This window comes from Cynocephalus volans, chromosome 7, assembly GCF_027409185.1.
Source record: "Cynocephalus volans isolate mCynVol1 chromosome 7, mCynVol1.pri, whole genome shotgun sequence".
In the NCBI taxonomy this organism is placed as follows: domain Eukaryota; kingdom Metazoa; phylum Chordata; class Mammalia; order Dermoptera; family Cynocephalidae; genus Cynocephalus; species Cynocephalus volans.
Genome location: NC_084466.1, coordinates 82,219,179 through 82,234,540, shown reverse-complemented (window position 1 = coordinate 82,234,540; position 15,362 = coordinate 82,219,179). Strand labels below are relative to the sequence as shown.

The window sequence follows — 15,362 nt, the reverse complement described above, 5'->3', positions numbered from 1 at the left end:
ATAGAAAACTCTGTAGATACTCTTTTCTTAAAAATGTGAGTTTAATTCAGATTGAAGATGTGGTGAAACTGTTCAAGATCCTATCTCACCTCTCTTGATTCTGCCATCTCGTGCAAGGCAGCCATGAGGTGGCACGCTGGTTACAAAGATGGGCAGTTCACCACTCTTACTTCCTCTGCCCCCAGCAACTGTCATTCCAAGGGACTCGTGTGGTTCCTTCTTTACAGTAATGTGTTTTTCTTGGCATGTAACACACTGAGTAAGATCCTAAAACATGAAAGGAAAAATTATTGGATAATGAATAACTAAAGACAGATTAAACTAAGGTAATAACTTACATGGCATTTATAAAGTGGTATTGTTTTGATCTCTTATTTAGAACTGAAAGTAACATACAGTTCTTAATAGGTACACTGTGGATCAATATCAAATTTTGGACTACTGTATTTTCATATGACTATTTATAGAACCAAAAAAACTCTGGAGTGTTGACATATGAAAGTCAAAGTAAAATAATCACATCATTTGTATAACTATCTTGAGCTCTAAATTATGATCAATTCTATAAAAGTAAATAATGCTTTTGAGTTTTAAGATTCTGAAGCCAATTGATTTTACTTCCATCTTCCCCCCTCAATTCTTTGAAACAAAACAAAAGCTGACAGAGCAGTGTAAAAGTAAACTGTGGTTTTGCTAACTGTCAGAAAAAAACGACACACCTATCTTCTGATTCTTACTGACATGGATTATGAGTACTCAATCATGAAGCAGGTGCAAATCTACCTTCAAAACCTTCATGAAAAGCTAAAAACGTATGAAAAAACTGAATTTTTGAAAAAGTTAATGACAGGGAAATAAATTGCCAACAAACTAATATTCTCTGGGAAAACCTATTTTTACTATTGTTTGTTATTGCTACTTATTACTGAGACACTATTGGAAATAAGAAAAAGAATTAAAACATCACTTTTGAATGAGAATTCAATAAAAAAGAAGGTATACATATGCAATATTAATATTAAAATAATAATAATAGCTAACATTTATTAGAGCTTAGCATGTGCAAAGCTAATGGATTTACATGCATTATTTCATTTAATCCTCACAACAATCCGAAAGTAAATACTATTATTGGTGCTATTTTACAGATGAGGAAACAAGCTTAGAGAGGTCATGTAACTTGCCCCAAATCTTACAAGTGTAGGTGACCGCACTGGTATTTAAACTTATGCATGTTAAAAGTATGTGTACTAAATATTAATATAAATACATATTTTGTATATATGCATACAGTATGATGTACTATGTGTACATAATGTGCATATATGCCCACACAGGTACTATCCCATTAAGTGTAACAGTGGAAGCTAATGTCTCAAAAGGTTTTAACACTTACCAACTATTAAGAGAATGTTATAGATAACAAGATAATTATTAAAATTATTAACAATATCAAAAATAGAAATATATGAATTATATTTATAGAATTATAAAATTTCCTTTAATAACATTATTTTAAAGAGTTGATATTTACTTAACTATTAATAATGGTGTTTATCAAATCCCTAAATTGGGCGCTGGAATTCCAGGCCCATCTGTCCTTCTCTGGATCTGGAACCCATGTACTCTTGAAATTTTGTCAAAGAACTATTTGTAATAGCAGCATAGCATTCCTAGAAAATGTTATGACCTCGAAAAACTTGTAAACATTTTAAGGCAATTTCCTATTTAAAGGTATAAAATTTATGTTTGTATCCTTCAAAATTGGGCAGAAATGACTTTATTATAAAGGCAACTCAGGTAAACTCAGCCTTGAGTGTATTTATTTAAGCAATTCCAGCCCTTACATATTTAATCAATTAGAAGTGGCTGTTTTATTACTCTAGATGGCTGAAATGTATGCAATTTTTCCTCAGGAACCAAACCAAACTTCAAAGATTTTACTAAATATGCTTCAAGGAACTTTCTAAGAGTTCAACACCATGTGAATGCTTATCCAAGCAGCTACTGAGAGACTGGTAGTAGATTAATGAACACTTTAATTTTTAACAATGATGCTGATAGTCTGAACACGTTGTTTTGGTGAATTTGTGTGTTTTTTTCCCTAGGAAACCTTCATTCTTCTAAATCAGAATGTGACGTAACAAATGCAGTGTGTTAGTAGTAAACAGCTAAATGAACACATTACACTCCATGCACGTGTTCTACCCAGCCAGGTTTGCAGAGTATCTGGAGTGAGAATGAACTCAGCATTGTTATTTAAAACATTGTCACATAAAATTAAAGAGAATAACAATTAGCCGTTGTAACAGAAAAATAACATGCGCCACAAACAAATAAAATAAGCAGAGTTCTCTATATGAATGTTGAAATAATTAAATTCAGTTTTTTAAACTGTCTTAAAAGTATGATGTTGTCATAGACACCCACATCTCAAATTTTGTAAAATTCGATAACATAAAAGATTCAATTACTAACTTTTGCCTTATATTACAATTCTTTAGGTACATATAACTTGTAAAGGAAGGACTAGCTATCTGAAACAACTCATTTAAAATTCTTGTTCAGAACAATAACTGCTTTTTCATAGTCAGCATTGTAAAGGCAAAATTATAGGTTTCCTTCATACATTTTGGTTTTTGTTCAGAAATGAGAACAAAGTCTGTGGTTATAATTTCTTTTAAGTATTACGTAAACCAAAAACCAGTGACAAGTCTGTACTTAGCTCAGAAAACCAGATAAACCTGATGGGCCAAAAATTTGTCTTTGAGCTATGCTTTCTTAGGGTATGAGAGACAGATTCCAAAGGTAATTATTCTCTCAAAATGTACTTACATTAAAAAGCTACTTTAGCATACAGGGAACTTCCTGTGGTTTTTAAGCAGACCAATAAATAAGTTTTTGTTAGTAAAGCAATTTAGTTTTACTTAAGAAGAATGATTTTGGAAGCTCATATTTAGATTATATTTTATATATTTGGGTAAGCACCACATCATCATTTAAAAATTCCTGGCCTACTGGAAGTTGAGTTCAAGTAAAGGATCAAATGAAGCAAATAATACCAAGAATGGTAAAATACCATTCTTTTTTGATTTCTGGAATGAAAGTGAGACAGTATCAAAATTCTCAGTGCAGATAACTGACCTTGGAATATATTATAAAAACAGTGAAATACTGATTATGAGGAAGCACAACAAAGCTCAATGTATGAGAATTTTAAATGATTTAGGGTAATATTCCTTAAGCTGTAACATAAAAAGAAATATGCTATACATCTACCTATCAAAATTCACGATTCATATGTTTAATATTTACATATCTAATTCTGTTATTACAGGCAATGTGCAAAAATGTTAAGTATAGACTTGTCAATCACGTCTTCATTATGCTTTTTCAATCATATAACCAACTCTTACATTTAAATGAGCAACTCAAGATAAATCCCACTTTCAAGTAGGACTAAACAAATCAAGACCTTTCTGGAAGATCACATACTTCTTGTCAATCACGTGGCAGAGGAACCTTCCCCACCAAGAAACTGTCTCCAGTGGCTGAGGAACTGAGACAATGCAATACTTCTCCCAGGTAGCAAAACACACATTCTACACCTCAAATACCTATGTTCACCTTTTCCAACAAAACAACAGTCTTGATTTAAATCTTGTTTAAAAATTGCATTACAGAGGTATGACTGACATATGTACAAGAAGCCTTCATTTAAGTCTTATTAGCTTGCAACAATGATCTTTTGAGGGTGGCATAAAAAAAAAAAATCCTCACCTTATGTGAGCTTGGTCTGCTGTGATACAGTGTCTGTGCATGGTGCTGGCTGCTGCTGTGAGTTCCTGCTTCTCGGAGAGTGTTACCAGGCTGGGGTTTCCCTTGTCTAGCAATTGTTAAATTCACCCTCTCTCCGCTGGCCTGGAGAAAACACACATACATTACCAGTCATTAATGATGTTTGTCACTTTATGATTATGGGTAGTGTAATTTTCAATGAACTTCTCAATCATTGTAAAAGGGCCTCACCTGTGCAGAGACCTGGAGCACCTGGTTGAGGGGAGAAAGGCAGTTCGTTTTACTTGCCAATATATTAAAACTTCTGGGGCTTAAACCCACACCCACAGATCTTGAGCATGTCCTCTGCAACCCCACTTCCAAAATGACCAAAGCAAAGCAATCAAACTGCCTGGGCTCTTATTTCCTGATGATTTCTGGTAGGGTAATTTTTTAAAAAATACTTCTTTGCCCCTTCAAGGTTGGCTCTAGTATTATAGAGAGCAAAGGAAAGAAAACAAAAGGAAGAACAGCTTCAAAACTTGATTAAACTCCATTGTGACTTTTAAAATAAATTCCATGGTTGCTACTTTGGAAGTAATAATCAATGAAACTCTGCACAATTTTGTTTCTGCTTGCTATAGGTCTGAGTCAAAAATAGGACATCAGCTTAAACAACCCTGAAAAGATGGACTATGTAAATCCTGTATAACAAGGTGTGTGTGTGTGTGTGTCTGTGTGTGTGTGTGTGTGTGTATGAATGTGACACAAATGTCCTTAAGCATTAAATTATCTTAGAGGTTTGTGACTATCATTTTAAATTAGAGGCCTGTTAGCCACCATATTTTAAATACAGATTCACACCTATTATATTCTTATAAGTTATTTTATCCTTGCTGTTAAAGAACAGGTCTGATTTAACAGATATTGACTCTTGATCATGATCACAATCCCCAATTCTACCATTATTCCTATGGGAAAATATGATAGCCTGCTTTCAAAGAATTGATTATAATCGACAATGTTAAGAAACCATCTTATTTTCAGTTCTTAAATTGGAAAATAAGTGATAAATAATTTTAATGCCCTACTAAAAACCATTTGCTATTCCAGTATTTTATTAAACTAAATAATTTCAGACAAGTTCTCTCAAATAAAGGAATAACACTTAACATTGAGCTGGACTCCTAAAGAAGAGTATGGGACTTGATCTACAGGGTAAATATTAAAATAGAATGTTTAGGGCTGGCCAGTTAGCTCAGCTAGTTAGAGCATGGTGTTACAACACCAAAGTCAAGGGTTCGAATCCCTGGACTGGCCAGCCACCAAAAGAAAAAAGTTTAGAATCCTGATAGTTATAAAATTTTGACACTTCAGATGATTAGACTGCACTATGTGAAGTGGTGTGAACCTCCCTATGGAATTTTATTTCAATACACAGAATCATTTTCATTACTGTTTAACACCTTATAACCACCAAATACTCCATAATCAGTATTCCAACTGTACTGGAATACTCCTGCTTAAATAAACCTATTAATAGAAGCAAATCCTTGATCTTTCAAGACTGCCTGAAAAACAATATTCTGTGAATGCAATGGAAATGGACATTTAGAATTTAAATGATGGACCAACATTTGGGTTTAGGCTAATTTTAAACAGACTGTGTGCATTGAACACTTTGGGGTTTTAAACACAGCAAAGGGTTTTGTTAGAGTAAACGTTTAAAAAATGCAGGAGGCCCAATGACAATATCTATGATTTATAAGTGAAGGGCATTCCTTGTTGCTGGGAGTATAAATTGGTATGATATTTCTGGAGGGAAGTTTAGCAAAATGTCTTAAACTTAAAAAATATAAAAGTCTGTTAATAGGAGAATGATCAAAAAAGTTATGGTACATGTCTATGTAAACAGCTATTAAAATAAAACTCATGATGTGAGTCTACACTTATTTTCATGAAAAGATGTCCACAACATATTGTTGACATAAAGAAAATGCTACAAACTCAGAATTTAGAAGATGAGTGCATGTGTAAGTATTTGTGTCAATATATAATTATACATCTGTGAACACACACATAAAAAATATTGAGATGTTCTCTAAAACATTAATGTTGATATCTTGGGGTGTTTAAACTGAATGTAATTTAACTTCCTTATTTTCTGTATTTTTTCTTCATTATTCTCCTTTTTAGACAAGGAGTACATGTTTCTTTTCTTTTTAATAATCCAAAAACAATAAACCTTTTAATTTTTTTCAGAAAGAAACTTAAATTAAGCCAGTTTACTTTTCCATAGTTTGGGAAAAATTATAGTACAAAATATGATGCAACTAATATATAAAAATCCAAATAGAAAATATTATCATGGAAAATTTTAAATATATTTTCTATTTGCGTTTCTTTATTTTCCACATTTTGGTTAGAAATTTAGTGAGGACCATCTTTTTAGGAATCAGAGTATTAAAATAAACACTGCCCCCCCCAAATATATACAAAATGTACAGCCAGTCTATTCCTTTCTGTCTTACTGATCAGAACTCACTTCAAAGGTCCACTGGACTTATTTCCTCAAACAAATCCCATAACTCTATTACCTTTCTTCTTCTCTTTCCCCCCTCTCCCTCCCTCCTACCAATCACCACTCTTACAAGATAAACTAGCTCTCAGCAGTGCAGCAGCTGACTGATATCCACAGGTATATTTCCTAATAATGTTGCCTTTGATTTGAAGGAGTTTTAAGGCATCCAGTTTCTTTAAATCTCAAGTCTAATAAAATGAGACCAATACCTGAATCTCCTCTCAATGCAGTAAAGGATGTTGAGAGCTGGGTTTTCTGATAGTCTTAAATTTTTATTCTTGCTTAATTTTGTGTTGTAAACACATTTTTCAGTGACTACCATCCTACCTTAATTCCTAATGCTCAATTATATTAGTGCTTGGTTTCCTTTATAGTGTTTTGTTGTGCTTACTTAAAGAAAAGTTTCACTCTCATCACTTTAAAAGATGTCTGTATCATTAAATGCCATGGCATGTTGCAGAACCTGTAGATCTTCTCTGGATGATTTTCTAATTTATCTGTCTTCATCCTCTTACTGAAACATGTTTTTTCTCTAATAATGACTATCCTTACTTAACTCATACGGGTAATGTGAGGACAAATTTTATGATGTGTTCAAAACACTAAATTCCTTTAAAAAAAAAAATCACTATAGACACAAGAGTTGTTCTTAAAAAAAAATTATTTTTGCCCTCCTTATATGGACCTTGAAAGTGAGTTAAGAGACCAAGTAAGTCACAATCATGGTAATCCCAGCTCCATGGAGCCTCACTTTCCTCCCTTGTTAAGGTTGGACACCACCAACTGTGAGGTCTGGCTTACTAGGTGGAGTCTAGAGATCAAATGAAACATAAACATGAACAAGTAGAGCCTACACTCTATAAACAGCCAGTCAAAAAGTTCATGGGGATAGAGTTTTTAGAAAAGACTTTATCTCCAATGAAGTTACAGTTGTGTGGATTTTGAAGAATCCACACTAAATTGCCTGGTTTTCTAGTGAAATATCAAATGTCCCCTGAATTCCAGTGCAATTCACCAATGAAGATATTGCTATATGGTAATTAAGGCTAAACATATGAAACAATGGCCAAGAGGAGTTTACCTGAATAATCTGGGCAGCAAGCTCTGGTGTCCCATGCTTCAGGTCATGTCCATTGATGGCCAGCACTCGGTCGTTGCTGCTGAGCCTGCCGTCCTGGGCAGCCAGCCCCCCTTCCAAGAGATCAAGAATGAAAACACCTGGCTCATCTGTCCTTCGGACCAATTTAATGCCGAGCTGTTCACCAGAGTCTCGTTTATGAAGAACCACATGGAAAATCTCTTCTCGTGGAGAGTTACTATCAGAATGGTTGTATGCTCGGTTGCCAAAGCGCCTCTCTCGAAGCACAGTGAGATGCAGCGTGGTGCAGGGCTGGGAAAGGACAGCTCTGGCATAGTTATGGGACACGTTGCTAATATCACAGTTGTTGACCTAGAGAGAAAGAATTATAAGCAAAGCATGACAATCTTTTATTTTCCCAATTTGTAGAAATGTTTATACATGTATAACATACATTTCCAAAGGAAACTAACATCGTGAAAATACTATACAGTCATTATTTACAATGAAAACCCCTCTAAAGACATTTTAAAATATAGGGTTTCTAAAATTAACTTACAATAACTAGCATCAAGTAGAGAATAGTAATTAGAATCACAGGCTTTAATGACAGTCTTGAATTAGAGTGTTTGGTTCTGCCATCTATTAACTGATAACTGCAGGCAAATTCCACAACTCACTTGAGTGTGTTTCCTCATCCATATAATGTGTTTACTAGTTACTTCACAGGATCGGTATGAGAATGAACAGACAACATCAGTATATGGCAAGTGTTAATGAGATACTAGTTCTAGTAGAAAAGAAACTGAAATTCTACCGGATTACAAATTTGCTTTTTCAAATGAAATACACTTAAGCTAGAAAAAAATACACTGTTTTGTTTTAAGGAAAGTGACACATATAGGAAACACAACCTTACTTCAGATGACTAACTTTAAAGTAGATAATTATAATTTCACTCTAATTCTTTAGCACACAAATGTAATATACATCTAATACACTAACATAATTCGATAATCATGTAAGATTTGTTAAGCTTTATAATGTTGAAATAAGTATAGTGTATTAGTCTGTTTTGTGTTGCTTATAACAAAATACATGGAACTGGGTAATCTATAAGAAAACAAAATTTATTGCTTACAGTTTCTGAGGCTGGGAAGTCCGAAGTCCATCTGATGGGGGCAACAGTGACCCAGGTGTCTCACATTGCAAGATGGTGGAAGCAGAGAGAGCAGAGAGAGAGCGACAGACTCTCCTCTCCTTTTAAAGCCCTTGGAACCATGCCCCTGACCACCATTTTTAATCCATTCACTACAGCATGGTCCTACAATCCAATCACCCCTACAGGGCTCCACCTTTCAATTACCATAATAGGATTTCCCACATCATGAAGAAGTGGCCCAAATGCCCATGGTTCCTATTCCTGCTACACTGCCTTCTCTCCCCAAGACCACTGAAATAAGTATAGTGACTGCTGTAGATTGGATGCCCCCCACTCCCAAACCTCATTGAAGCTTAATCCCTCAATGTAACTGTTGTAGGTGGGAAATTCTATGTATTTTGTTATAAGCAACAGAAATGGACTAATACATTGACTGATCCTTAGACATGTAACATCACTTAGAAAATATATCCAGCTTCAATTATTCATCTAGTTTACAAGAAGAGATGAGCATAATTCTTAGCATTTATCACAATTAGAGTTCTTCTCAGAATCAGTCTGAGATGAAATCAACATTTTCCGAACATCTCTTATGTGACAAGCTCTGGGTTGGGTGTTTGTGATCACCTAAAATACTTAAAACTTTTTCATATAAATCCATGTAAAGCAAGGCCTCTCCCTTCCTATTTATCTAGGATTGATTGATAGTTTTGAACACTACTAACTAGAATTCTATTGATTTTGGCCTATTGACATTTTTTAAAATTCAGTCATCAAATTCATATATGTCATACACAGACTTGCTATTCTCCCAAGTCTGCAACAGCTATACATTTGGTAGACATCCTAGTACTTGATAAAAATGTTGAATATAGGGTCAAGAACAGAACTTCAAGGCAGCTTCTAAAAAACCAGGATGATATAGATTCATTAGTCAAAATCATCATTTCTGGATTTCAGCCAAAAAGCTACCTACATCTAGGTTCACATTTTTCCATCTTATATTCAGTCAGACATATCACAAATGACTTCAATAAATGTCTAGCTGAAATCCAGCTATATTTTCCAGCCATGTGCAGGCATGTAGCCTCATATAACCTTTGTGGAGTAGGTTTGGAAATATCCTACAATTGGAAAGAGATTTTTCTTCCACAGATACATTGTTGCCAGTGAAATTCAGAGAAAGCAGAGGACTAAATAAAATACTCTTTCTAGATTTTGAAAAATAGTATCAGCATAGTAAATTCAATCACATTTTTAGGCTGTGATTTTTATCAATACAATCGACACATGGCTGTAATTATTTTCATTCAAAACTGAAAACAAGAAAATTACTGATGACTCTGCTCAAACTGAAATACTTAATGTTTTAAAAGTTATATTACTTTTAATAATAATAACATTGATGTAATTTATAACAGCACTGTTTTTTTCTTCCAAACTGCTGAAAAGGCTGTACATGAATCTCTGAAGAGCAGTAAAAGATCATGAGGGCATATTCTCCTTTTCGAAGAGGCTACTGAATACCATAACGCGTGTGTGTGTGTACGTACATGTATATTTTAATGTGGGAAAATCAAAGCCACACACTGTTACTGCAAATAGTTTGCTAAAATAAAATCATAGGCTAGCTCTCTGACCTGCAAATGAACCATCTTACTACCTCTTGGGGATTTTCAAATTGGCTCACTATATTATTTACCCAGTTTGTACAAAGTTGGAGGTAACCAGGTAGTGAAAAATACCAAACAGGCCTCTTTCCAAGTGCTCACTTTTGAATGATCATAAATACTTCTCTACATTTGGGAAAAGGATGTAGCTTTAACTGACTGGCTCCACCACACACCAGTTGTAAGCTAACCAGAAGTCAGGGCTCACAATAGGAGAAACCCTTTGTGAATTTATTAATCGGATTATGTGCTCGCACTTTTCCTATCAACTTAAATCATTAAACTGGATTTATGATTGCCATTATTAGAGTTACCAGTATGTATGTCTCCATAAACAATAAAAATGCACTGGAATTTCTACAATGTAGATTTTTAAACTTTGGATTAATTCCCAAAAATATGGCCTATAATTTCACATAATTAATTTTATTTAGGTATAAAGATTCAGTTATGTTACCAAACAATTCTCCAAACCAGAAAAGTAAAAAACCTGCTGATGAAATATATTAGTAATCAAAACTAGAAAAACTATTTAATCTCAGTTATATTAAAAAAAATACAAATAACCACAAAGCATTCATTTTTACCTTTAAAATTCAGAAAAAGAATGAGGAATATATAAAAACGTTAATATCCAATGCTGGCACATTGCTCGTAGCAAAAAGCAAAACACAAATATAAGTGTACACTTAAATTACAGCTAGAAAGATCAGAAGTGAGAGAGAGAAAGAACACTACATAGGCTGCCGAAAGGGCTCTCTGGCTCTCCTGGTCTTATCTGCTAAGGTGTCAAGATGTCTGGGGAATAAAGATGTCTGAGGATGCACCTGGGAAGCCAGCTAACAAACTGGAGCACAAGATAAGGACAGGTTGGAATGTGGCAATATGTTGTTTGCAGAGAAGCAAGAAGATTGCTTGGACTGGCTCTCCCAAGAGACTGTACATTCCATGAGGACAGGACAGTATTTTGCTCTTAAATGTATCACCAGCAACTAGTACAGTGCCTAGAACATTGCAAGGAATGAATAAATTGGTATGCTCGAAACAAAAGAGCGAGCCAAGACTAAGAAGACAGCTTGTAAAAGAGACCATGGAGGGCCTTGACTATTAGAATAATTAGCTTAGACTTGACACTCTAGTCGAATCTTTGCAAGAAAAGCCAGGTTACAGGTATATTAACCTGGTAGTGACCATGTCAGATTTAACAGAGGAGAGATGAGAGAAAGGGATATTTGATGCGGTATTCTACTAAATGAGTTATGAAGTAGTGAAGGCCTAGAATAGAGAGGTAGCAGGGAAGATGGAAGTAAGAGTAGATATCAACAGAGCATGGTCAAGAATTAAACAACAAATCCAAGAAAGGAAGAGTCCTTGTTCTTGGGTTTCTAGAAGGCATTTTTCTTGTTCTCGAATATTTCTTCTCTCTCTTCCTAGAAGTTATCCATTTCTTTTTTTTTAGCTTCCATTATCATTACAGTTGTATGATTCAAATGTCCAGGCCAGTTATTCATATAAACTCCAGTCCTATACAGTAGAAGTCTTACCATTCCCGTCCCCTCAGTCTCCATATGACCCCTAATAAAATATCTTGACTTATACTAGTTCTTTTTTGGGACTACCTATTTCTTCTTAAAGATTGTCTTTTGAAAGGAAAAACAGTAAGGATAGTATCAGGGGTTATTGAAAACACAGAATTAGGAAGCTTGCTGAGGAGAGGGCATTAAGGAGTCAATAACAGATGACTGTAAGATTTCTGAACTGTATCTTAAATTCAGTGGTATAAGTTATAAGTAACTATGCTGCATGGTTGTCTCTTCTAGATTTTTAGTAATCAGCGTAGAAAAGGATAAATCAGACAATGACGGTAATAGATGGATGGGAAACTGGGTGTGGGATGAAGCCAATGAGATAAAAGAATTTCAGCATGGATGAAGGTGGCCCTGGAATAGCCACCCATGGAATCCAAGCCAGGAAGAGTCTAGCCAACCCAGAGAGCTGTGTGCCATGTGCTGAGTCACATGTGGGATCAAAAATATAGGTAGGAAGAAAAAATATATTCCGTGTATATTGGGAAATAGGTGAAATTACAGATAAATTTTGATCTGTTTTGCAAATAAAACAAAATTAACCTTTATATAATTCAAGTTCCATAATATCACAATTTTGTAAGTTTTAAACTTATGAATAAGAAAAAAAAGCACAAGTTAACAGAATAATTAAACTGATACCTGAAGAATCTGGTCTCCAGCAAGGAGTCTCCCATCTCTGGCGATGATTCCATCCCGATAGACTTCCTGGATAACAATGTTAATAAGTGGCGTTTCATTGCCACCCACAATGCTAATTCCTAACTGAATGTAAGGATTAGACCGATGAATTTCAATTGTGGTAATTTCTCCTTCTGGTAAACTAAGTGGCTGCTGTGCGGCTGCCAAGTTAAAAGTGAGAGAGAGAGGGAAAAGAAAAATAACGTTTTTGTTCTGATTATTTTCAGGTAAATAAATCATCTTATGTTAATAGATGATTATAAATAAGCAATACCACCGGACAAGAAACAGAGTGACAAAAAAATCTACTTGTTAAGATTCTCTAAAAATCTTCCAAAGGTGGTCAATAAATAATCAATAAATAGCTACTATGTATCAGATCACTAGGGATGACAAGTGACCTAATTAAGAAATATTACATGACAGGATGTTTGGACCATGAAATAATTGTAAATAATGCCAGGCAATATAAAGACTCTGTGGTCTCTACTCTACCACAGGTGTTGAGAGAGTAGCCACATCAAGCTCCTAAAAGGTGAGTCTTGAACTGAGACTTAGGGGATGAAAAAGGGCATAGCTGTGGGAGGGAAAATTTGAATTTGTAGAATTTTTAAAAAGAAAATTATTTTTAAAAGTAAATATCTAGGGCCAACTACCAAGAGGTCTCTGATGACAGGCTTTATTTTCTGATGGGCTGCACAGTGACAGCGGCAACTGGTGCCAGAGCAATGTCATGGTTAGAAGCGTGATCTTGCATTCAAACATATGCCCAGACATTTATTGGTTCAATGAGTTTGAACAATTAATCTCCTCAAGCCTCAGTTTTCTTACTTATTGAAAAAAAATCTCCTAATATTGTTCTAAGCATCTGATTGGTGAATACATGTAAAGTGCTTAACACAGTAAGTGCCTGACACAGAGTAAGCATCTGATTTTAGCTATTATTTTTGTTTTTGTTCTTGACGTTATTGATTCCTTATGTCAAGAAGCAAACAAGTTTTGAACATACACACAAATAATAAGAACATGTGAATGACCAATGAGTTCATGGGATCGGGAAGGATCACCTTCCTTCGGGGTAAGATGTATGTTTTGTTTCTATAATGCAAATTGTTAGAACTGAGAAAAGAGTAAGTGATGTGTTATGTAAATTATATCTCAATAAAGTTTTTTTTTTTTTTGAAGAGGAAAAAGTACATATTGGGAAAGCAGCAGGGAGGAAGGAAATAGAGGAAACACACGAGGAGGAGCTGAACCGACATACTGTCAGTGCCGGCGCTCTCCTCGAATGCAGGGTTGTCGAGGCCAGGCTCCTCAGTCCACACGGGAAGAGCTGCTGATGTCACATTCCGCTCGGCGGGCACTGTCCCTGTCCCCGAACAGTCCGGTTCCGGTGATAAAGTACCTGGAGGATCTATTATAGTGGGTCCATTTTCACTCTCAGTCTCGGTCTGAGTTTTACCGGTTTTTCTTCTTTCTAGAGCAACTCTCCGATGAGAAGCTCCAGGACACCTAGAAAAAGAATATCAGACGGTTTCCAGACGATTTAAAAAGAAAGAAAAGGGGAGATTAATAGCTTGTACCACAACAAAAGTGGCAATGGCTTCTCTGCAAAAAGAACCTAGAAGTACTAATAAGCAGTAGTACACAATTCCGATCCTAATCTCCACTCAAACCAAGTTCTTACCACTCTATGTGGCAAACAAATGAACAGCAAAAGATATTAGTGTGAACAATTGTGTGGTATACATCTCAAAGAATACTTCAGTAAAAAATGGTACTCAGGTATATACTTAATAGTCCCAGAAAATGCCCCAATAGTTGTCTGTATATTGCAAGTATGATTCTGACATGCTGATTACATAGCTCTTTTTTACAGGATAAATGGCATAGCTCTTTTCACAGAAGCAGAAATCAGCAGTCTTCTTCCACAACAACAAGGTTGCATCCTGACTTAGACCTTGAGTATGCCACCATGCCTCTATGCTCTTCATGGCCACATTACACACTCATTCATTAGTAGGTAGCAATACTTTTGAGGCTTTACAACTTTCAAGAAGGCTCAGCAAAGGCCCAAATAATTTACTTTACAATAGGCATGGAAGGAGACAAAAACATATCACATAGGCTATAAAATTAGAATTGCAATAGTGGAATTACAAATATGTAACTTAAAGAATATATTCCAAGTACTCAGGAAACTTACAAAAGCACCAAGAAATAAGAACCATTAAATTGCTTGTTTTTACTCATTTATGCAAACAAAAAGAGCAGATAGATGCTTGTTTATACTCATAACCAATGAAACATTTAAATAAAGGCTTTAAACAACAGATATAAGAAATTATTTAAAGGTGCCAGTTCCCTTCCATCTGACACCTTGATTGGGCACAGTGATTAATAACATCTAGTCTCAAGAGTGGGAGGAGGACAAGGGGATTAGTGAAGGTGAGCTAGAGCCTCACAATCCACAGACACCCCTTACTTTCAGTGCTGGGGTTATTAGGTACAATAACATTAGGTAAGGTGGATGAGCGTCCTTATGCCTAGGGTTGCATATCAATCAATATTTTTAAAAATCCAAAATTTCTAACAAAATTAAGTACAGGATTAAATATCATTAAAGCTGAAAACTATCCCTTAACTATAAAAGTAATAAAATTTTCCTCATGAACTAAACATTTATTTTAAATCCTGGATTTCAAGTTCTTGAAAAAGATCACTACAAAATTTCTTTATTCAACCTTTTTCTCATTTCCTGTTTTCTCTTGCACCTTGTTAAGAGGAGGGACAATTGATTTTTCTTTTTGTATGGTTCTGCAGCACT

The 15,362-nt window shown here is 34.9% G+C and overlaps 1 protein-coding gene across 3 annotated transcripts in view; it reads right to left on the bottom strand.

Annotated features, from left to right (window-relative positions):
• LNX2 (ligand of numb-protein X 2) overlaps nt 1–15,362 on the bottom strand; it is a 73,585-nt gene that overhangs the window by 10,658 nt on the left and 47,565 nt on the right. For 2 of the 3 annotated variants that reach the window (XM_063102530.1, XM_063102529.1), the window contains exons 3-8: nt 13,800–14,047; nt 12,497–12,696; nt 7,440–7,808; nt 4,030–4,050; nt 3,781–3,921; nt 90–267 (exon numbers count right to left, since the gene is read on the bottom strand). In XM_063102530.1, the coding sequence (XP_062958600.1) occupies nt 90–267; nt 3,781–3,921; nt 4,030–4,050; nt 7,440–7,808; nt 12,497–12,696; nt 13,800–14,047 (1,157 nt within the window). The remainder of the gene's footprint in view (nt 1–89; nt 268–3,780; nt 3,922–4,029; nt 4,051–7,439; nt 7,809–12,496; nt 12,697–13,799; nt 14,048–15,362) is intronic. The other variant, XM_063102531.1, reaches the window with a different exon arrangement.